General features: G+C 39.3%; 1 protein-coding gene across 5 annotated transcripts in view; it reads right to left on the reverse strand.

The window, feature by feature from the left end:
- TEK (TEK receptor tyrosine kinase) overlaps positions 1-24288 on the reverse strand; it is a 40844-nt gene extending 16556 nt beyond the window's left edge. For all 5 annotated transcript variants that reach the window (XM_067315546.1, XM_067315548.1, XM_067315545.1 and 2 more), the window contains exons 1-4: positions 24083-24288; positions 11047-11358; positions 5680-5790; positions 1904-2056 (exon numbers count right to left, since the gene is read on the reverse strand). In XM_067315546.1, coding sequence (XP_067171647.1) covers positions 1904-2056; positions 5680-5790; positions 11047-11358; positions 24083-24134 — 628 coding nt within the window. In that variant the 5' untranslated portion in view covers positions 24135-24288. The remainder of the gene's footprint in view (positions 1-1903; positions 2057-5679; positions 5791-11046; positions 11359-24082) is intronic.
- Between the last annotated feature and the right edge of the window lie 891 nt (positions 24289-25179).

Consider the following 25179-nt stretch of genomic DNA (forward strand, 5'->3'; position numbering starts at 1 on the left):
CAGTTTCATAGTACACAGTAACATTACCTAACTTCAATAGTCTTTATACATCATCTTCAAGGAAGGAACTGAAATAGTCTTCCCTTTTTGAAACTCGAAGTAGATTTTTTTTTTAATTTGGAAAAATTAGTTTGGAAGTTGGCAAAGATGTTAAGTTTAGTATTTTTGTTCTTGTAACACGGATCCGACACCTGTAGGTGTTCCAGGGCACTGCACTCTCATTCACCTAGAACTGACTGTGCTAATACTACACCAGCGGGTCTGAGCTTGGCATTGTAGGCATTGTGCTAGCATCTGGCCAGCCATGACTTTCTGTAACAAGATTTTTCTTTGAAGTACACTAGGTCAGTTTCATCTCTGGTGTATCTTTCCAATCTTCACTGGATCTTTATACCAGGGGTCAATCAACTAGTGACCTGTTTCTGGAAGAAGGGACTCAGAACAATCAGTATAAATGTCAGTTCTAATGCCTGTTATGATTTTCTTTCTCATTTTATAATTTAAAATTATACTATTAGCATTAATCCTGTCAGTACAAGTTTTGACACTGTTTTAATAGAAGCTAAGCTCAGGCTCTAAACTTCATTACAGGAACATATTATCCCATCATGCAAATGCTTGATCTATCCCTGCAGAATGCAAAATTCTCTCATCTGCTTTTGAAGTCAGTGGGAGCTGAGAGGACTCAGTAATTTTCAGTATTTGATTTCTAACAGTCTTTCTTACATCATAAAAAGTGATCCTCATTAATACCTCTAATGTAAAGCCAGGACTGGGAAGGTGAAAAACTGGAAAGTCCTGAGGCAGCATCACTTAAACTGGAGTAATCCAGACTTAGAACAGCATTTTCAGATTTCGGTGTGTATTCCATGAGTCAACATGGCATTTAGAGCTCCTTTTCCTCCTTCTCCCAAATGAAACTCTTAAATGTGGATACTCAGGAAAAAAGCCGTGCTAAAAACCTCAGGCTACATCTGTAATAGTAAATCAAAGAAAGCCAGGACATGTGTTTGAGCAGTAGCATGCAATCATCCATTCTGTTTATTGTTAGCATGCTCTGTAGCACTCTCCCAAACTATGCCTGAGAAGTGTTCCCAGTAGGTGAGATGGACAAGGCCTTTGTGCTCCAGAGTGTGGTGAGGAGAGTTTATGGATATGTCGTCTGCTGTACAGCTTGGCCTTAGGGCAGAGAACAGAACTCAGACCATTTTATCTAGTAATATGCCAATAGCTTCAAAATCCAAACTTTGGGCTTACGCTGGTTCATTTGCAACTCCTGGAAACATCCTGTGGATGTTAGCAAATAAAATATGTTTTACTGTCAAAAACATTTGCATAATATAAGAGTTTAAGAGATATTTATTTTCATATTATTTGTTTCACAAATCTATTCAAGTTAAGAGAATACAATTTTGCTTACGTCTGATGAAAATAGGCATAAGAGCATGAACTGTGATGCTTTGTGAAATGAAAAGCAATGCAAGCTGAAGATGATCGTCTAAGGATAAGTGTGGTTTGGATTCAGCCCATTATAGAGAAAGGAGACATTAAAAAATCCTATTTTATGCTTAGATCCACATCTGATATTTATGGAAGCTTCTATCCCTTCTTTGTTCATACTTATTTGATGTTTGAAAAGTTGAGATGCCGGGAAAATAGCTATTTCTCCTGGTCCTAGCTAAGATGATTTTACTAAATGTGATGTTATTTTTTTTCCTCCCAGCTGCTTAAATCAGTATCAACTTGTACCAACGACCCTCACACAAAAATTTCTTCTGACATAATATGATGGCAGCTTATGCCAAGAAAGAATTTGGCCCTTATTTGAGAACAGTAGACGTTTCATCTTAGATTTGTTACAACTTCAAATAATTAACCATCAGCATGCATTAATGAAACTTACGTCTTACAATAAGCCTTGTGTAAGCAGAAGTAAAGAGGTTTCCTCCTATATATCTGGCAGAGTAAACCCCTGCATCCTGTGGCTGAACATGAGAACAGGACACTTCCAGCTCACCTGGCACTTCATGCCTGGGCACAGAGTGAATGAAGGAACCTGGGGAAAGATCACACGGGCACAACAGACAGGTCATTCACCCCTTATGGTCAGAGGAGGTGAATCAGTTACTGAGGAAAGGCAGCGGGGATGAACTGAGTAGCAAAATATGTTTATTGATTATGAATTTGCTGGCAGCTCCTTAGCCGTACTAGAGCTTTTGATGTTTGGAGAGGTGCAAGTAAAAGCAAAGCTAGATCTTGAGGAGATTGTGTGTATGAAAGGGGCAAATAACTTTGATTTAAGCATTGCTTTGCAAGAGTGTTGTTAAGAGTCTAGTGACAAAAAGCATTAATTTTGTTTCTTGGCCTTTCTGGAAGTGAGGGTTGACTCTATAAGAACTCTAGTGTGGCTGGATGGAATCAAATGACAAATGCTAACCATATCCTATTTAATCTCAGTAGCACAGGGATTTACTAAGCAGACCAAAGCAGGAAGAGCACAGTATGACTTTATTTTTTCTTCCCAGCGTTAACATGTTTCTGTCTCTAAAACTTTTTCACCGAGGGAGCTTATCAGTGTTATTCTAGCTTTGCTGAAGTCAGTCATATGTACTTGCTAAGTAAGGCAATAGTATTCAGTCGTCCTCCACCCCACCAGATCACTGAGTAACAAGATTTGAGCATTGTTTGCTGTCAAAGATAAACTGAATCCAGTGGACTTCAGGACCCAGGGGAGTCTTCCCATCTCAGCCTGCTAGGGCAAGGCTGGTGCCAGGTCCAGCGGTGAGGCTGAGCAGGTATCACCAAAACACACATGTGCGCGTACATACACACACTCACTGTACAGGCAAAGTCAGCCACCAACAGAGCAACACATACAAGAGAACTGTTCCTTTTCAGGCGTTACAAACACACAGAGTACTCACATACACATGAGCAGCACAGGTTGCCTAATTCTGTTCTCGCTTGCCAGCTAGTCAGGCTCTAGGCCTGCTAGCAGATCTCACACACTCACACCTCCGATAATGGGTTTCTCCAGTAGCTGGCCTGGACCTGTGGTCTCTCCAATAGCCGGCTTTCGGACCTCTCACCCTACTCGCTGGCTAGCCTGGCTTGAATTTCACTGGTGGGGCTCCCTTGACCACTAGCATGTATCTCCAGTTGCTGGGATTCAGACCTGTTGTCCTACCTTCCTGCTAGTCTGGCATGAAGGTCACTAGTGAATCATGCACATGCACACAGGAGAGATAATATACTCACCAAGGAAAATATTTAGGAATGGAGTTTAACAAGATAGGACAACCTGCAGGGCAGGTCTTGACCAGACAAGTGTACCAAACTGCAGCTTGTACATATACAAGTGGCACCTTCAATCCCCCTTCCTCTTCATTTTCCCATGCCTGCTCCTCCCTGGTTCAGTTTGGTCCCTCTCTTTTTCCCCCTTGTCTCTATCTCTAAATATCCCATAATTTCACATATTCTCACAGCTGCCCCCCCCCTTCAATTATTGCATAATAGGTTTGCTCTTTCCCCAGGAACCACATGATAATCCTGTTTCGCCCTTTTTATCAGTCACAAAGCTCTGGCTGAAACTCCTCAGGGCTTTGAATAGTACCCTCAATGGCCCTTCAATCAGAGATTAGAGAACTCTCACCTTTGGCGGTATCTCTGTTACGTTCTCCTCCTTAGCATTTATGTGTCTGAGTGTTTATATTCCTTCTCATGAATCCTGTCTTAGTCTTTAATGCTGAGTGGCTATTAACCAGATGATATGTTCACAAACCAGGTACCCTTACCTTCCACATATCCTTACAGTTACAACAATAATGAAACAAGGTAAGGAGTCACTTTTTTCACTTTGCTGAAACCATATAGGAATTAAGGAAACTAGCGTCAGGCAGGATCTATACTATCTGCGATCATACCATCTGGTAGTCAAATGGCTGTATTTCAGGCAGCCTAGAAACTCAAAACTTTCTTGAGGATCACAGTAAAAACAGCAAACAGGTCTTGGGTAACATAAAAGTTCTTCAAGAAAATGGAACCAAAGGAAAAGAGCCAAGAATGAGAAAGGATTTGTTTGGAATTGTGGGGCTTTTGCCCAATCTTTGAGTTACAATCAGCAAAGTTGGCAGCAAAGTATTAGAAAGCCTATCACCTTACACTCAAAGTCTGCTAATGAGGTTCAGGTTCAGTTTTTGTGGCGCATTGTCTAAGATAGCATGTTTTGCCTGTGGCTTAAAGCAACCGTGTTTAGCAGAACAGTTTTGTTTACTAGACAGACTTTTTGAGGGTCTGCAAGGAGGAACTGACATTTTAAGAATAAGACGCTGAAGTAAAAGAGAGCAGCAGTTAAATATTTCAGGATATATTTTTTTTCTTATCCCTGCCAGGTACTGTATCAGGAATTCTCAGAGAAGATATTTCAGCTGTAGTCTCAGGTGGAGGATTTGACCTGCTGTCCAGAATCATGGTTAGTTTGGGGCTCTTTGCCAGCTGGAAGCCCAATTAAAGCAGGACCAGGATGTGAACACTACTGCTCCAATGCATCAGCTGGTTCTTGTATGGGAAAATACTGACAGGAGGTCACAAAATTTCCTCTGGGGCCCTGAAAGGACAAGTAACGGCAAACCTTCTCCACTGTGCACTGTCCTAGCAGAATCTCTGTAGAGTGAAGATACAGATCCTTAAGAAACTCTGCTTTGCGTATTACCTTTTTAAAAGACACCTTGTGGTTATTTTTCTCCTCCAGCCTGTAGAGAAGTGCTCCAGTTATTCAGAAACTGGGGCTAGGACTGGCCCACAGCTTACATTCTTTTGCAGTGTGCTGACACCTATTTACCTCATCCTGCTCTGTTCAGTCCCAGCCTATTTCCTGGTAGCTCACTCTAAGCCAGGCTATTAGGACACAAAGGTGAACTGGTATGTTGCACATACTTCCCACAGCTGTAATGTGTTGAAGTTTAACATCCTGATTAAATATGAATGCACTGTGAATTTAACTAACCAATATTTTGCTACATTTCTATAGGAGATAGATAGTAAGCTGTACTTATTTCCAAGTGTTGAGCAGTAGCAACAGACAATTGACCGTAATTTGCATGGGATTTAGGTGTTATGTTAAATAGAAAAGTTGATGTCTTGAATTTTTGCAGCCTAAGTCTAATTTTTATAGTTGAATGAAATAAGGTTTAAATTTTCTTGACAGTTTTGCCTTTTTAATAGCAGATTACTAATGCCTAATTCCTTACCCTGAAGTGCATCATAAAATTTAAATGGCTTCTAAAAGCCATATGAGGCACAAGAGGTATGCACCTGAAAAGCAGTAGAAACACAAAGAAAGATGCAGTAAGTTTTCTTCCAAGCAGCACAGCAATAAGAGGTGCTAGCAAAAGATATGAGAGGATAGAGAAGGAAATGAAAAGGAAGAATGAGAAACAAAATCAAGGCACAAAAAGAGGATTTGGCATTCTGAAGGAAGAACCAATAAATAGATCATTTCAACACTTGGGTATGACAAATGGTTCCACTAAGGAGCATTAAATGCACAAGAAATTATGCCGCCTCCATTTTCACAGTATGGGCATCATCAGCAATGATTTTAATGCAGTTATGCGGCCAGTTGGCTAAGAGAATGACAGCTGGTAAAGGAGAAGAGACAAGACAGGAGAGATTAATTACCGTTTTTGTAGATCACTGCATCTTCCTCTTTTGCTGCCATTCTGATGAAGGAAATATTCACATGCTCTCCCTTATTTGCTGTAACAGTTAAGGCTACTGGGTGGAATGAAGCTGAAATCAAAACAGGAAAGAGAAGTATGGAATCAATAACAACAGTTCTTATCTCTGTGTGATCCCTGTCCCAAAAGCTGAGAGATTACAGCACACCCTCCTTCATAGCTTCTGATGTTTAAATTTCCTTATAGCATGCATTGACCCTTTTAGCACCAGCAACTTCAACCTTATGTTTTGGCAGGAATGGAGGAGTCACCTATGCCCTGGAACAACAGAGTGCAATTAGAACTTGGGGCATAAAATTAGGAGAAATTTGGCTGAGTAGTTGGAAACATTTCCTAACTGGGAGCTCCAATTGGCTGTGAAATACCCTCCCAAATTCCTTCATCCCTTGAGACCTTTTTAAAAGCAGGCTGGATAAAGTACTGGCAAAAAGCGTAAGCTTTACGATGTAGAACAGTCAAGACGATTCAGGAGACCACAGTCGTGTAGGGTCAGCGGGGGTTGCAGTTAAGATAGAGTAGGCCTGTGCTTGTGTTAGTTCACCACACCTTCTATAAATACTGAGAGCGTTAGTCTGCACTGAGAAGAAAAGAGCAAACTATATTCACAGCCAGTGTTATTTTTACCCCAAAATACTCTTGTCTAAAAATGTGGCTTAATTAAAATAAAAATATTCTGGGAAGAACTGTCTATATCAGAGATATTTTTCAATTTTCCAACTGGAAAATTCAAATTAATTTTACTGCTCAAATTGAAAAGTACTTTTATGCATTTATTTATAGTTCTTATTTTTTAAAAAAGAGAAAGAAGTAGATGGAGGGATTTTCACAGAATTTTTGCATTTTCCCTATCACTACCAGTGAAAAAAAGAATCAGAAAACAACCAGGGAAGGGGAAGAAAAATCTCAGAAAACAGTATTGTTTTGGAGTCAATGAAATGGTAATTTTAATTGCAACACATCACTTTAAAATAAGTTAAAAGAAGTTAAGGACAATTCCTTTCATTTAACTGGAAAATTGCAAGGGAAAGTTGTGAGGGTGGGTTTGTTTGTTTGTTTTTTAGGGAGAGAGAACAAATTTCAGGGCGTTCTGACCAGTTTTAGCTCTGAGTTTTTATGCCATACTATAACTGATAAGCAGTGTGGCAAAAAAAAAAAAAAAAAAAAAAAAAAAACTCTTCCAAAAATAAGTAATGTTTATTCTCCGAACTGTTCAGCTCTTTATCTGAGAGAGAACACCCTTCTTACATCTTTGTACTTTTTCTTTTAGATCACCCAGAGAAGCGGAGCATTGATTTCTACCAGATCCTTTCCCCTTTCCATTTTTGAGGGTGTTGAGCCTCAGCGTTCCTCCTGCACAAGTTCCTCTTGGGTGAGCCCCTCCTGCATCTTGTTTTTGTTCAGATCCCAGGAGCCCCCCAGCACTGCTGCCACCTTCCTCCCCAGCAAGATGAGTGGGAACTTTCAGATAGAAAGTCCCACCTGAACCTCAGCTGGAACAAATCTTTCAAAAGTCCATGCTCCTAGCTGGTTCTGCATTTGCTCAGGCTCCATTTTTACAGAAGTCACATTTATTTTACAGGGTATATTTTGTTTAAGGAACACATATACAAACTGGTATGAATTGTGGTGTAATTTAATCATATTTTTTTAAACTGATCTATAGTCATGCCTCATTTTTTGGTTCATTTTCAGAAAACCGGCAAGGATGTGTACTTTGGTTCATACCAGTGCTTTCAGAAAACAAATTTGGGGGTCTGTGGCTGCAATTTGGTTTTGAAGAAATTCATAGAAATAGGATCAGAAAGCAGGGAAAAAATATGAACTAAATTTCCATTATTTTAGGTATTTGGTGAAGCTATAAAAACAAGTGGGTAGATGTTACATGAAAGTTGAAACATCTACATATGGAGCTGAAACTGTGTTAGTGTTTCTACAATACTATTTTGTAAAATCTGAGGGAAAAAGTATAGTATTATTACAATATGGGAGGGAAGAACATTTTAATATTTCTATTTTGAATACCATTTCAGTTAAATATCAAAATTTTTTTGTGATGTAATGTTAAATAAGGAAAATTTGAGAAAAAAATCAAGATATTTCAATCAATCCAAACCCACCTTTCTACCAATATTTTCTTTCTTGGAGAATTTTGACATTTTAAGGTTTCATTTCTAACTGGAAATAAGACAACTACTGAAAACTCAAAATTCTTTGCAAACTGGAATTTCCATCCTCTGTGCAGTTCTAGTGTTTGTATTCTGAGCCTCTGGTATGTGGTTTCATGCTTTTGTTTGTAAGTGCTATCCAGTTGGTTTCAGCAAGACTCTTCCTGCATGATGCTAAACACTGGGGGTCTACTGACCACCTGCCACTTTACCTAGGCGCCAAAATCTGTCCTTGCATCCTAGACAAATAGAGAGTTCTAGTACGAAATAATGAAATAAGCTCTTATTGGAAGCAGTCAAACAAAAACTGAAAGCAGTCCCAGCTTACCATCAATACCTGAGTTGATAGTTATTTATGAATAATAAATTCATGGCAAAAATCATGGTCTGTTTAAGGAAATGAATATTGAACAGCTTTCCCAAAAATCAATTGTTAATTACAAATGATCCTAAGAGTTTTACTTGCAGTGGTTTTTGGTCCAGATTTAGTGAGGTACTATTAAATCTTTTTGACGAGATAATAACTTTTGTCTTCCCATTCTGTTTTCTTTGTATCTTGTTTAGCTTACCCACAAGACTTTCTTCACAGTATTGTTGCAATGGAAAGGAACCCACACTGCCTGGTGTGCTTGGTTCCAAAGTATTTTTAGATTGCAACTTATATTTCATGTTTTCACATCTTGAGTGTGACAATTCCTTATAGAGACATAATGAACTGAGTTGCAGGCCAAGTGCCAAAACTGTTTCATTAGTGTTTCCATTATTGTCCTTTTGCCTGCTGTAGAGAGTTTCTGTAAGGGAAACTCATACATATATATATATGAAAATATACATCTATTTTATAGAAAAATTGAATAAACTAGATTTGATTAGATGCAGAACAGGCTATGTAGTATTCTATTCTAGATATGCTTGCTTTATACAGTATAGTCGTTACTCCCAATATATACATTTAAAGCATAGTCTGTTCTCTCTCATTGCATGTATGAATATTATATGCCTAATCACAATGCTAAAATATAACAGATGTGGGATAATGGGCACCTTACTTTCAGAATGGTGCATGTGTAGAATCAAACAGGAAAATGCACCACTTATCTTTCCATGTTATATGGAAAAAAATCTTCCTTGTATCTGCATATCTGATAATCAATACAGAATTAGACAGATGACAAATCCCACTAAAGCCAGTGAGGCTACCCAAATGCTTAATGCTTCTGAGTAATTCAGTAGCTTAGTAGTAGTCACCTTCAGTAACCTGAGGCCGTAAAATTGTGGCTAGAATTTCAGAAGTGCTGCTCCTTCCTATGTCTCTTGTGTCTTGAATGGGAAACTGCACATTTCAACTCTTGCTCAATTTTTTGTTTTGAAAAACACACTCTGCCTTTAAAAATTGTTCAGACTACAACAGTAAAGGTGAAAAAGGCCTGTTTTCCAACTGTGTTGGTTTGCCAAACCTCACAGTCCTTCACTGACCTCTTCTTCCTCTTTCTGTGGACTTTAATAACTTTGAGAATTTCTGTCATGCCTCTTTCTCACTCATCCAGCACAATTAGTTTATGCACATTCACTGATGAGTTTCTAGCTCGAATTGTATCATCCAAAGCTTTTTCAAAGAAAAGCTGAGAAACAAATTCAGGACCCAGAAATGATTCATAGAAATCTACGTACTGCTGGCATGAATATTGTGTTGTTTCTGTTTAGGACAACTTTTGCCATATAGGAAGTTTGATTACTTTAAATTCTCTGTTCCTAGGGCCACACATACTGATGGCAAAAAAAGCCATGATTGATTCAGAAGACCGTCTTCCACCCATGGGGATTGCTTTACATGAGACCTGGAGATGTGTCAGCTCACTGGTACCCTGCCAGAGGCAGAGTAAAATTGAAGCTGCCTCCTCTGCAGCTTTCAATGACCTGTTATGTGAGTGTCCTTCCTCCTCCCCACTGCAGCCTCTCTTGAAACAATCGAGTTGTCAATCTTGAGAATGAAACGCATACACAGAGCCCTCTTGGTATCTGGACCGACCCTCCAAAGACCACATTTGGTCGGAGAAACCACAAGCCAAAGAAAAATCCTTTTGTCCTGTCCACCTTGCTTGTAACATTCCCATATTAAAGAAAACAAATGCACGCTAGCCATGGCTCAGACCAAAAGAAAGCCTCTTTTTCTAAGCTTTCTGCATGATTTTAGGAGATACCAACAATAAAAGTTTTTCATACTAAAAGCTTAAAAAGACAGATAGGGAGACTGATAAAAAGTGTCCTCATGGATTAGCTGCCATGGTGTAAAACATTAGTACTATAGCAAATTCTGCTAAAGATTAGTTGAAGTTTGGAAAATTTGACTTACTGCAGAAAATTACCCCAAATTTCTTACACTCCTCTGGAGTTTTCAGTGATCTCTTTGCTTTGGAACTCAGCCTGGAAGTCTAATAAGGTCTAATATGGAAATACCACCTTCTGATCTTACTGTCTCCCTGCTGGCTTTGTTTTCCTACTGTGCATAGTCTTACAACCAACAATCAATAAAATAATCAGTAGTGAAATCTGTAGTGGATCAATATGGATAACCTTCTTAGATTCAGAGAATCTTTTGGGGGATTTCTTTCAAGTGCTGTGCTGTTTTTTTTTTCTCATACTGACACATACTGTGCAGGTCCAGTGTTGCTGATCTGTAGCCTCACTGAGCCTTTGAGAAGGCACTTATTTTGAGACATAGATTCATTGTTTAGCTACCTACCTCACAGACCTGTCAAGATTTGAAAAGCCGTCATGTTTGGATCCGGTGGAGGAATTACCATATGTATTATTTCATGGTATGAGTGAGGCCAGAACAGCTGTGCTTACCTTATCTACCACCTGCCTTTGTGTTCCTGGTGATAGCCAGATACAGGCAGAATACCTACAGATGTCTGACTAACTTCCATAAGGAAATGACTAGCTACTAGTATCAACCAGTTGTCTCTGCACTTTAGAAAAAACATGTACTTGAGTCAAGTCTATTTTTATTGACTCCAAACTGCCTTGCCCACTTTGGAGACACTTTTGCACCCACTCCTTCTAGCCAAGAATAACTGCCAGACCTCAGGGAGGCAGGTCTGACCACCACACAGTCTCTAGGTCTGACCACCACACAGTACCTCCCAGCGGCATCTTCATAGTATGTATCCTTGTCACCTCATCCTTGAGTTTCCCTTCACAGTAGTATGCTCCAATAGTTTCACTGGCCTGTTCCCTTTTCCACACCACTGTTTTGGCTGTTGCTCTCCTTGAATCTTCATTAACTTCCAGGGGCTCTCGGTGCTGGTTTGTCACATCCTCCTGGTCTCGATCTATTGTGATAGACTCGCGGGAACGCCATTTGGAAGTGATACAGATAAGTGATGTTTCTGAGTTGCCCACCAGAGGGAATGAATTGATCAGTATCAGGTCCAGGGCTGCTTCCACTTTACCTAGGAAGAAAACCAGCAAGTGAAAAAATTTTCTGCAGAGTTTGAGTACGTGGTTATCCAAATCACCAGAGAAGCTCTTTCACCCAATACTTAGCATTTCCTGGCTGATGTCTTACACAGCTTTGGAGCAAAATAAAAAGACTGTAGATAAACTATTCTGTTATACTGTCTTTAGGATATATTCTGTTTGTCATGAACAGATGGGGTTGGTTCTTTGTAGCTTTCTTATTCTCAGAAAGAAAATAAGCCTCCTGAACTTATGAAGCTTCTTCTAAGAGCTGATACAGGAGCCCAAGGAAAACCTTTGTCTGCAGAAGTGGATAGCTCCTTGGATAGTTCAACAGTTGTTATATATTCCTGACAGCATGGTGCTTTGCCATAAACAGGGTTGGTCGATCACAAGGTTGTCAGTTTAATAGTGGTGTTTATTATGTCTTTTATAAGGGTTTAACAGGCTTCCTGAAAAGAGATCATAAACCAAGTGTACATTTATATATGTATTATTACAGAGCAGGTATGTTTTTTAGCTATAGGAATTAGTAATAAATATGTTGAACATTTGAAGTATTTTTTCAACTATTTTATGAATTTTGATTAATTTGGGTTTCAAGATCATTCACAAGTCAGTCAACTAACTGCTCTAATAGACAAGGGCAAGAACCACAGCACAAAGAAATTCATTTCCAAAGGAAGATAACAAGTCATTGGCAGTGGTAGAGCCACTATTTTATGAGGTTAGGCTTTAATAAATCAACAAGATTCCTTTTGATAAATAGAATCACCAGAAATACATGGAGGTGAAACTTCTCTGAAAATGATAGATATAAGCCTATTTAAAACAGTCTCTTTTAGAGACTGTTATACATTTTAGTGATTCAAATGCACATAGCAGAAGGGAAGCAGAAGGTCTCCTATAATCAACTCTTTGCAAATAACAGACGTTTCCCTTTACTTCTGATGTTCAGGGTAAGGAGAAGGGAAACAGAAACATTCTTTCCAGCCAAAACAGGAAGAATAGTTGATTTCTTTCATGTATCACATTTATTTTCCTGCTTTGGATACAAATATATTTTGTATGTACATATAGTAACTTAATATTTAGTGCCATTCAACTTGCAAATGTTTCTTTGGTTGGAAGAAATGGGAATAGTCCTAGAGAGGTCAAAGGGTCTTAGTGCTTGCTGCAGACTTTGCATGAGTGTATTTAATGCCTGGGCCAAGGGAGGAGGTCCTTCTCTGCATTCAGTGCCAGCAACCACTCTGGGGACCGAAGTATCTTGACAGCACACTGACGCTTACCACACCCAGCCAGTCTGCTGCAGTTACCACCCTTTAATGTGCCAACCCAGATAATTCGAAGTTACATAATAAAGAAGGGAAAACTTCTGGAAAGGATGCAATAGCTATTGAAGAAAATATTGCATAAAAGTACAGGTCAGAGAAGTCAAGTCATCCTGCTGCATGTTACAAAAAAATGAATCCTCTGAATAAAGTTAAAGAATTACGTGATACAAATTAGGCAAGATTTGTGCATTCATTTTATAGGGGCTAGTTTTAAAGTCATTACTTATGTGAGGAACATTTTTGCTCTCACTACAGGTGTGACACATCAGTTGAAGGCAAATGTAATTCAACAGTAGTCAACACTGAAAGAAAATGGCCAGTTCAGATTGGCAAGGATGTGAGCCATACTCTTGCATGCCAAGTGGAGATGTTCTTAAAATCATAAATTGCAAGATTCTGGTTGCTGCAAACTTTGGTGAAGCTCAGAATCAAACTCTGTGACTTGGTGTGATTATCTGTGGTGAGTTCTGACAGGGCGTTAATTCTGACAGAGTGTTGCAGATCAGAATTAAAATATTTTGACATTTCTGCCCAGCATCCACAGGGCACAGAGATACTACCAGTGTTGTTCCAGTACACAACTGTAGCCTCAAATTGCTGGGGTCCTTCAGGAGACAGATGCTTATTCAAGGTTGCAGCTCCCTGTCACTGTTCCTAGCACTGTCTGTTCCTGTGATTTCCAAAGTAAATTTAAAAGTGAAGATAATATCTCTCCCTCCCCACATCTCAACATCATTTTAATATGCCAATGAAAAGTAGTAGCAGAAGTCTGAATTCTGAAGCCTAGCTTTTGTGTTGCCTTGGATACCTATGCAACACATGGCAAAGCAATATCATATCAGATTCAGGGCATTTGCTACATAGTTTTTTCTTTCTTTGGAGTGATATAAATCACATAAATCAAGGTGTAAAAAAATTATAAATCAGGCCTATTGCTTATTTACCCTGGTTGTTATCCAAGATGAGTCAAAATCCAGACACTGGTGCATGGATGGTCTTCTGATTATCTAAAAACAGAGGTGTTTTGTTTCATATCAGCTGCTGCAGAGTAGCACAAAGATCTGCATGAGACTGATGCAACATAGATTCCGCCTATGCTATGTCCTTCTGGAGAAACACCAGGAGGCCCTTCTCTGTCTAAAAGGCAATAACTATCTATGCATAAGCACCAAATCATTCCCCAAGGGTCATTTGGTAGCTGAAGTTTCACAGTTGGAATATATTGCAAGAAGAAATGAAAATATAGGCCAGGTGAAAGTTTTGAACTAAGGTGTGTTTTAAAAAAAAAATCACTCTAGCAGCACATATACTTGAAGGCACTCAGTTCCTTCAACTCAAAATCTAGCAGGACTGGCCTTTTAAAGTCACTCTAATGCTCACTGAAATGAGGAGAAGGCTTTCTTTGTCTCCTCTGGAAGTTACTGTCCTGAGATTATGAAAAGCAAAAAGGCAGAAAAGTGTAAAATGTACTTCTGCTGCATGCTAGGGGATTCCCTATGGCATTTCTTTCTGGTAAAGCATCTTAGACTAATCCACTTGCTTGCTAAAAAGGAATTTGCACTACTTCGTCTGGCAAAATTTAGGCAAATCCTGTCCTTGATGATAATGAGGACTTTGCAAGAACTGATTAAAGACAACAGGATTTAGCTCTCTGAGAAAAGCACAACAAATATAGACAGGAAACAGCCTGTCTCTGTAAAAGCGACAATCCTCTGTGTTTTCTTGAGAACGTCCTTTGACTCCTGCCCCAGTTCTTGAAGAAATGACCTTAGCAGGAAAGCAGTTTGCTGTGTGTGCAAATAAATTTTGAGAAGAGAGTGCTTGCAGAAGGCTAATACTGAAAATGGGAGATGCCATGCAAACATCATTCATTGCCCAATATTTATGACACACACACTCATTGTTGCCCAGTGCTTTGTGCCCTTCTAGTAGGAAAACTGGAATCATCTAAAGCATCTAAAGTTTAAATAACATTTTCTGCCTTCACCCACCATAACCCATATAGCAACGTGAATACAGGGTGCTCTTTCCAGTTCTCGCCTACAGGATTGCATGCTCTCTTGTTAGCTGGTGCCTGGCAGTATTGGCCTGAGCGCCACCAGAATGATCTTGCCTTTGCTCCTTCCTGGCTTCTCTAGTACATATTCATGTGGGAAAATCATGCCAGGCAGAGGACAAGAGTGTGTATATATCATGCGACATCTGCAGTCCCTGCGTGTTCTCAATCCCTACCAAAATGCCACATTCATACAGGCACAGAGTTACCATGTTCTCTGTGCTGTGTTGCTCCAGCAAAACTCAGCCAGGATTAGCTTAAAGAAACATCTCTGAGAAATTCCCTGGAAAACATCCCAGACACAAGTCAGTTTGCAGAGCAAGAAGGTCTGTCTTAAAGTGTAAAACATCACTTCCTTAGATCAGAATTGGCACTGGACGCTAGCTCAGGAGTAAAACAATGAGGCAATCTCAATTTGAGACAGCTCAACACCATAGATTAATAGGTACAACATGTGCATAACAAGAATAGAAAAATGTTATTATTTGTTCCTTAATCCCTGGAAGTCCCTACCCAAATATTTTCAGATTTGCACTCTTAACCCTTGCCTGGGTCCCAGGAAATGTGCAATTCAATTTCTGCTTCATGTGAGGCCTTTGCAAAGTTGCCTGTTACCTGGAAAGCTCTGCTCAGTGTTGTGGCATGGCTAACACTCCTCTATCATAGAGATCAGTCAAAATAGTGAGCTCCATCAAAAGAAAGTATAACTGCACCCCAAACACAAATTTAATAACTAGGCAATGTTTTCAAAGTGTACTGAGAATGAAAAGTGCTGAGTTTTAGCTATTTCTTAATTAATGAAGAAATAGTTTATGGGGCTAGAAATCTAATGATATATTTGTTTCCCTTACATTTCTTAAGCTTTGTTACTAATTGCCTGATGTGACTGTGTGCTGGAAGTCCTTTTTCTTGCATCTGGAGCATAACAGAGAAAAAAGACCTGTAGTAAAAAGTGGGTGGAAAGATTAATACTTTTAAGATGGAAAGAGTATTTAGCACATCCCAGCCAGGAACCAAGGACCAGGAATTTCATTGCTGTTTTGAGTAAACTGTTATTCCTGACACTTATTCATTCACATATCTAGGCACAACTCTTTTCCACATGCTTTGCTTAAACCCTGTGAGTCATACCTTCCCTCCCCCAACCCCTTCCCCGACCTTGCTTTTTCACTTGTTTGTCCTTGCAGAGAAGCGCATAGTCACAAAGCAGAGCACTAACAGAGTTAGCTGGGGGCCTACAATTTGCCTTGCTTGGTGCATTCCAGACGTGCCCTGTATTTCATGGATCTTCATGTTTCTTCTGGCCCTTCTTCCCTCCTTTGAGTGAGATCTATGTTGTTTTCATAGGAAGAGCTATCCGAATACTTTGTTCAGTAAACAGCAAATAAATAGACAAGACTTCTTCAGACTTCAACAGCAATTAACTCTTATCCTCAGAAGAGAATTTCACTCAGAGGAAGGAAATAGGAGCAGAGCATAATCTAGCAGAAACACGCAGAGCCTGCGCTGCTCAGACAACTACCATAAATGTAAAGATTTGTCCAGGTTCAGGTGATACCTGGTACCAGAGAGTCTACAGACACCTTGGCCTGACATCCATCTCCAGAGAAGTCAGGGGCAAAATTCCTAGTCTTAAGAAACATTTTCAGCAACTGTTTAAAAACAAACAAACAAACAAACAAACAAATGCAAAACACTATCACATCTATGTTCAGATACTATTATTTGAAAAAATCTCTTCTAGAAACAGGACATTGCCTCTATGTGCATTTTTAGAGCAGGATAAGTGGAAATTCTTTGCTCTGCTTCAAAAAGCAGAAGTGCTTTCTGCTGAGCAATGCTTGTTCGTGGACTGCACCCAACTTCAGAGCACTGAACTGTTTGTAGGAGGCACTCTTCATAGCTGAGGCAGTAGTCAGAAAGGCAAAAACAGTGTGAGAAGGCTTTGGGAGATGAGAGAAGAGGTAGGAGAGAAGTTTTTACCCGTTAAACTCCATCTCTTTTTTCATCACATGTAACAATGGGAACGAAAGGTGATATAAATTTGAAATAATTAGGCGGGTTTTATATTTATTGCTTCTTTCTTGGAACATAAATTATTTCCACTAGTAACTACCTGGAAATATGAATATAAATCATATACATACTATACAAGCAGGGATAATAGAATTGGTGCTTAGCATAGGTTTGTTGTTATATTGCCTGTTAAGAGTAAAACTATCATTTGCACACTTCCTTTAGATACTTACTGCGAGATTTAATAATTATTTTGAGATTGATGGAAATGTATATCCCCAACTGCAAAGACACCCATCCGTCCTCTTTCAAGTCTCTTATAAACAATGTTAAGCACTTCCTCTGTTTGCAAAAATAAAGTTTTGATTTAGAACAAAACCAACTTGCTAAAGCTCCTGTGCTTCAGAATTTATCATTGTGTCTTATTTTGGTATTTAGAAGTTTAGTACCAAGTAACCAAGTTACCAAAGAGGTTACCAAATTACCTCCTTGATCATATTTTTTGTTATAAATTCACATATCAAATTAAAAGAATAAAATTAATCTATTTAGGAATACAAGTGGCAATCATTCCAGTAATTGTGTTGTGAAAGTATAGTATTTGATTAATTCTTAGCTAAGTACTGAATAAATTACTCTGAAATTTATTTATTAACTAATTAATCAGTTTGAAAGGTAATCAACACTGAAACAATGCAACTGAAATACAAAAAAATTTAACAATTTAGAGACCCAATCCCCATAACTCTTCTCCCTTAAAAAAAAGAGGGGGGGGGGTTAGAAGAAAAGAAAAAAATACAATATTCCTTAATTAGTATTAAAGATAGTTAAAAACTGACCCAGTATTTTGGCTGTTACAGGATGTTTTTGATGGGAGAGTGGAATATTGACCACCTCAGAATTTAGCAATCCTTATTTCCTTTTTTTTACTTTTTTTTTCTTTTTTTTTCTTCTTTTTTTTCCTTTTTTTTTTTCACTCAGTATGAAACTTGGTTAATTTTTGTTGAATTAATTTTTGGGGGAGGGCTTTGAAATCACGTATTCATTTTATGGGCTCAATAGTCTCTTGATGTCCTGTGTCTTGGTGCCTAACTTCTGTTACGTAAAGTCAGCGATAGTTCAGGTAATTTCTCACCGTGAGTCAAGCTCTCCTCTGACAGCTCAGTCTTCAGACGACAATGCTGCCATGTTGCCTGACAATACTGTCAAGAAATTGTTATTGCCCAAAGAGATTCAGATTCTCTGTCACACAGCAGCAGAAGCAGGTGGGAGAAAGTGAGAAACAGAACTACTGTTGATAAATAGCTGATATATGAACAAAAAATTGTCAGGTTTTCCAGGAATCTCTTACGAGAAGGATCTTACTGCTTTTAGAGCTTGCAGTCTAAAACAAACTGCAGGTCTCATCTCTCTCTGCATTTGCCATTTACTCACTCTCCTGAATCAGGGAGATATTGCATTGCGGTACAAAACATGGATCTCATATTATGCTCCTGAGCAGCTGTGGGACCGCCTGTAACTTGAGAGTACTGAAGACTCTTCCCTTAGAAACAACACACTATATGAGGTGGAAGGGCATTGTTAAATTATCAAGAGATTAAAAAAATTAGTGACAGAACATGATTCTGCTGCTTGGTAGTAGTGGAAAGACCAGAGCACAAGTTTTAAAAATGAAGTAGTCTGTCAAAGCTACTAGGGCTAATGTTTTCTCATGGGCCCTTGAGTACATCAGGAGCAACTGTCGTGAAGGAAATACAACTACCTTCTAGGAAAATAGAGTAAAATTGTTTTCTCTACATTTCAGTTGTTTCACAGTCTCTCAGAGCAATCTTTTAAACTGAAAAAGCTAGAAAAGAAATATTAAGGGAACTTGGTTTGGGGTTTCCCAGTGAGCTTGTCTAAATGTGTGTTTGTGAGGAGTAATCAAAATATAGAAAGAAGAAAAATGCTTTCACATGTCTTCTCCTTGGGCTTGGTTGACCACAAGCAAGTAAAGTGGAAAATGAAGTATCTGCAGAAATTGCTTGCTGGGTAACAAGCAGCCAGTGTGCCAGGTAATACTGAGAAAGGATGAAGAATGTGGCTTGAGTAGAAGAGGGCTGCAGTTCAGCTAAATCTAGCTGAATTTGCAGGTAGCCAAATATGGCTCCTACTGTCAAAAACTTCTTGCAAGCTAGAATACGTCTGTAATATGGATGCTCCTTGCCATTTACATTGTGAAACTACTGGTGTATATCTTGTTTGTGTGTATGCACTAAAGTGTACAAAATAACCTATGAAAACAATTAGCCTCCATAGAATATATCTGAGCGTATGTGTATAAGGTAAGCAGTGGCTGGAAGTGTCTGAGAGCTTTGGCTGCTGCACTGACATGCTCTGCTGCGTTCGTGCCTGTACAGCAATGTACCCTCACTTTTCTGCTTACTGTTTGGTCTGACTAAAGGAACCCAGCAGATGATGCTGGTGCCAAACACACTTTGCGACTAAGGAGGCTAAGAGTCCCCAGGCCAGTGGCAGGGCTGGGATAAATAGCCAGAAAATAACACGAGAGAAAATTGTCAGCATTGTCAGAAATGCAGATGGAACTGCATTGACTAGACAAATTTGTTTGTTAGACTCCAAAGATGAAATTAACCGAGCCGCTTCATTAGACAGGCTGACTGTGGAACAAGGTAAATATCTCACAGAAGCAGCAGATGTTTTGATATTGCTCTGTGCCTACACCTTCCTCCCTCCCACTACACACCCCTTAAGACTTCTTAGTCTTTCCTGGAAATCTGAACAGGGTTTGTGCGTGTTTAGGAGCCAGTCTGGGCCAAACAGGTTCAAGTCTGTGTGACTGACTGAGAGCAGACTTCCACCACAGGTAATTTTCATGTGGGCATATGAAGGACCCACTCTGCATCTCCCACATACTTAAGCTGCAGTCAGTCCATATACTAAAGCTCAGCTGCAGTCAGTCTCTCTGACTTTTCTGCTCCCTCCTCTCCACCTAAAGACTTCCAGATGATACTTTTGTGTGGTCAGACCATCTCTGCAAAATGTTTCAGCTTCATTTTTTTCCCCTGAAATAAATTTCAACAAAAAATAAATCCATCCAACCAATTTAATTATGAGGCAGCAGCCAAACAATTTAATATATGTGTGCGTGCATATATATATATAAAATTATATATATATAATATATATAATATGTATCTAAAACAATAGCATATGTCAACACTTGTGAATGTAGTGTGATTTCATCTTGCCCTTTTAGATTTGATTTCTTTGGATCTGATGTAATGCCTTTTCATTCTGACTATTTCCAGCTGCTGGAGTGGCCTTTGGGAATACAGGCTTCCCCAGAGCTACTCTACCTTTCATAAGGGCTGAACCAGGCGCAAATCAAAAGCAAAATCTAAGGCTAAAAAGGGAATGAGGGGGAATCAGGCCACTTTTGTAGCTCCACTTAGGGTAGGTGCGCAGAGCTGCCTGCAGAAGCTGAAGCTGTTGTTTTTGACTGCTAGCTGTAGAGTCAGAAAGCAATTAATCAGATCACAGCTGGAACTGTTTTCTTTGCAAACATATAGCCAGAAATGCAATTAAAACAAAATAGCTCTCTTTTGTCCCCAAATCCATTGGCTTTGTAGCGATGATCATCCAAATGAACTAAGCAAAATTACTAGCATTCTGCAGGTCACAGACATTCAACCAGAGATTTCTGTGGCAGGCCTGTAATTTCTGGATTAGATGAAGGCTGTTTCTAAAGAAGAGTCTAAGTTCCATGTAAACTTAACGCTTATGAAGAAAACACCAGGACAGTGCTCCTTGGGTCCAAGTGTGGCAGGCAGATGCAATTGCTGAATCTCACAAATCAGATGATACACTTCAGGAATAAGAATTGTAGCCCCCTTTTTAATTTCTCTTTCAATTCAAATTAGCAATTATATGAAAATGTAGGTGTCCAAAGGGTACAGTGCCAGTATAAGGTTTAATCAAAATAGTTCTGAAATAGCTATCATAAGATCAAGCGCAGTTTTTGTTAGCTGTTTTAGCTGTCAAAGGTTCAAAAACCCAGAGCTTGGATAGACCAAGTCTGAAGTTCAGGTGCAATTTCAGTCTGGCAACAGCATATTTAAAGATAATCACACAGTCCTACTCCCTGGAATTATGGGAAGAATGGCATTCGTATTCACTGTCATAGGCATGTGTTAACCACAGAAAGTAGGTTTTCTTTACGTGAACACCAAGCTCCGCAAGAGAAAAAAAAAACAGGTCTTGAAACATAATTGTTAGGACTTTCCAGCATGTAGCTAAAAAGTACCACTTCTTTGTAATTTTGAAGAGCCTATAACATAGTAGTGGCATTTGTGTGCATCTGGCAATGTATTTTGATTTAAGTTTTTAGCTTTATAAATATGTAAATGAATCACATAATAATAATAATATGATTATAACTTTTTCTCATGATAACACCTTATCCGAAAGAAAGTTCAGCCATCTACAGGTATTATATATAGTTATCACTGATTTCTACTGCACTGTTTTACTGTCATACTTTCTTAAAAGGCTAATGTAACCATATATGGATGCAACAGCAGAATCACCAAAAATATAATTTCAGTATTTTTAGAAACCCACTGGATCTAACATCAATGGTGCAGTGCAAAGCTATAACACAGAAGATTCTGTCTGTCTTTGAGAATGGGGACATGTGATAATGTATGTTTCCTGCCAGAAAAAGTCTATGAAAAGTGCTTGAAACTGGTTTCAATTGTTGCTGGTTTCCACAGAACTCTAACTGATGGTGGCTATCTTGCTAAAATAAAGCTCGCACATGAACATTTCTGAGTGTCAGCCCACTGTGAGAGCCTGCAGACGAAATTCCAGACCATATGAGGATATTGTTAAAAGTCAAAAGGCAAGTTATTGACAGTCACCCCTTGTTGTGGCCCCAGCCTTTAAGGCAATAGGTGAATATGGAAGACTTCTTTTCTCAGGACTTAACAGAGGCTGTACCAAGCTGCAACCTTAGTTTGAATCTATGCTTTTATGAATACCAGGATCATTTTCATTCTACAAAATGTTGACTGGAGCAGAATGAACCAACAGAAAAAAGGGATGATGCTCTGTTTTGTCCAAGCCTTCCACTGACATTAAATTCATTTTTTTTTGTCACTTTAACTGAACATGGGCTGTGGCAAGCAGTGATTGTACATATAGTGTGACAGTGAGTATGGACTGTGTTATGTACTGAACACTATCCCTTTCAAAGTCAAATCTTTATCTCTGGATAACAATGGAGTTCTGTTATTAAAAAAATAAACTAAACTAAAGGACATTTGTTGTAATAGGAGACCAGCCCAAGGTCTTACTTTGGAACAGGGTGGAGCAGATTTTGTGCCTACCCAGCAACACACCCTCAAAAGCCCGCTGTCGCTGGGGACGAGGTTAATCCAGTTCACTGTCTGCCGACTGCGTTGACTTCAACGCCGCTCCCGCTCAGGCGATGTCAGCGCCGCTTTCCTGAACGCCGCCTGTTGAACCTCGGCGAAAGCCGGCTCGCATTGTCTTCCCCTGCTGGCCCAGGAAACGTGATATCACGCTCAAACAAAAGCGGGAAAGCGGACAGATCTGTTGAGATGGGTGTGACTGCAATACACACCTAACTGGTCGGCCACTGTGGAAGAGGCTGTGGCCGGCAGCTCTTCAGGGCTGGGCTGCTGCACTGTCCCTGTTCGGAGCTGCCTGTGCATAGCTGGCTTTTGTTTCTCCCGTGCGCGTGACTTAGTGAATATTACTTGATTTCTGTAGGAATTCTGGATATCTCATCATGTACAGAGACAGGGAACACATGGAAAAAATGTTGGAGTATCTGCACTTTCTTCTCCTCTCTGTCCATTATGCTTAGAGCACCAGATAGTTCCCTAAAGTGAAAAGCTGGACACGATCTAAAGGCTGTAGATAGGATGAATGCAGCTAGACAACCAAGATGCTTAAGCCACAAAAGAGGAACTGGTAAACAATATGCAGCCTGCTACAGCAATGACTAGATAAGAACACTTAAAAACACACACTCATAAGATTTTATTTTTATTTTTATTATTTTTCTGTATTAATCTCTAGCCTTTTCTAGATGCTAAAAGTAATCAAAAAAATTAGAAACATCTGACTCATTTGTTCGTAATTGCACTTAGCTTTTAATTTTGTGAATCTTGAAGATCTGGAAATTATAAAGAAAATATTACACTACAATGAAGACCTCTTTCTTTTCTTGCTAGGTTCAGTTTTTCATTGTAGCACAATCCGCAGTTTTACGGCATGTTACATTTTGTCTTTGGTGGACTGAAACAAATTAAGTATTTCTCAGTGAAATGTTTAGGACTGTGTAAGTGTCTAAGGTTATTGTGTGAGTTGTAGTTCTCCTTTGCAGACTTTGCTTTGTATGTTGCCCTGAAGAAAGAGTCTAGAAAATCACAATATGGGTGATACTAGCGATACTTAAAGGCTGAGCAACTGAGAATGCTGTGGGAAGAGAACATGCTTCAGCTTATGATAGCTTCAGTAAAACATCCCTAGCATTAATGCTCTGAATGCTGTAAACTATATCTGCATTATTAAAATCTTAATCATATACCTTTCTGCAGTTCTGTCTGTTGTGACTGACACTAGCTTCTGACTTGCTAGACTAATGACATTTGCTGATAATACTGAAACTTTCTTCAGTTGTATTTGAAGTGCTATGAATAGACTGCATACAATGTGCATTATTCTATCTTTATGTCCACTGACTTATATCTAGATTCCACAGTAAAGGGCTTGTCTAAAATCAGGTATGAAGTACCAACACTAGAAATGCTAGCGTTTCCTACTGCACGGGCCATTTCACGAAGGAAGTGCACAGAAAAAGTCAACATTTAATCTGTATTCAGAAAAGATTGTGAGGGGTCGGGGGGTGCCAGGGTGGGGGGGGACTGATGGTTTTGAAGTAATCAGCTTTATGGAAAAGTTAATACCAATAAGACAGCAAAGAAACCTTGTTACAAAGTGCCTATTGTTAATAAACAGCTTCTACAATTGCAAAGAGTTAGCAGCAGGTCCTAAATGTAAATAAATTCTCCCTGATAATTTAGTCACAGTCTTGCTCCCCTCGCTCACTGTAAGAGAGCTTCAGAAAAATAAGTGGTCTTATAGAAGCCAACACAAGTATTTAACTTCGCAAAGATAAGTCACAGAGTAAGGAGCAGGGAATCACACATTTTGTCTGCACATGAGAAGCAAGAAAGGCAGGACGTGTCGACTGCAGAAGTTAAAGCAAAGGCTTACCTAAAATCATCAGGCTGAATCCACAGAGAACTAGATGTGCTAAAGGGTCCATGCTCTCCAAAATACATCCATGCAGTTCTTGCAGCTGCTCATGGAGTATCCTTTGACTGGGGTAGGAGGTTTACCAGTTACTCTTCTCTTGCATAGTACACTGAATCTTGTTTACAAGTCACAGGCAAGAAATTGCAGCATGGGAGCAAGCTGGAACAGTCTCATTGCTGTCTGAGTACAGGGAGTTTAAGTTCCTTTTCCTGTTTCCTATGTAGATTAGGATGGGAAAGGCAGGATCTTAAAGGCACTTTTGTATCAGCAGGACTGCAGGGCAGTGTAAATCCTGTCCATCCAGCAATACATCAAAACAGTTATCTGGAGCTGCTGGAGAGGCAGAAGATTGCTGTTGGTCACAGTCAGCAAAATGGGAACAATGATGGCATCCTCCAGTAGGCAAGCGAATGCAAGCAAAAAGCCCTCTATCTAGGTATGGTGGGCGGAAAATGTCATCCCCTGCTCACAGTGCAAATCTGCTAATTGCTCAGGATGCAATCATCTTTCTGATTACTTATTTAACCCATGTGAAAGCTGCTGGCTCCAAAGAATCCCATCACCCAATAATAAACATACGAAACAAAACCCTAACAAAACAACCGGTTGAATCCAGTACAGACCGAAGCCAGCCACAATCCAACAAACTGCCTCATTAGTTCTTACGATTTACTGGAAACAATTTTTCTCTCCATTTGACAATTGGAAACAGACTAAAAACTTGTTGCAATAATAAATCACAACCAGAGTTATTCTGACTTCAGGGGAACCAAAATGCCACATCACTCAAGAGGGCCTCAAAACGCAGAAGTACTAACAAACTACAAAAGAAAACCACAAGAATACTTAGTGTATTATAAGATACTCAGTATTATCCGAATTCCTATATAGAGGGTAGCTCTGCTCTGTTGCTTATTTAACCTATTTTGAGCTTTGCTTATCCTCTCTAAGCACTCTTCAGTGCTTATTATTTTAATTTTCCTGGGATGCATTAACCACTTTAGTCCAGACTTTAGTTCTTCATATAGTTATTCTGAGTTTAGAGTGCTTCCAAG

Source organism: Apteryx mantelli, chromosome Z, assembly GCF_036417845.1.
Source record: "Apteryx mantelli isolate bAptMan1 chromosome Z, bAptMan1.hap1, whole genome shotgun sequence".
Taxonomy (NCBI): Eukaryota; Metazoa; Chordata; class Aves; order Apterygiformes; family Apterygidae; genus Apteryx; species Apteryx mantelli.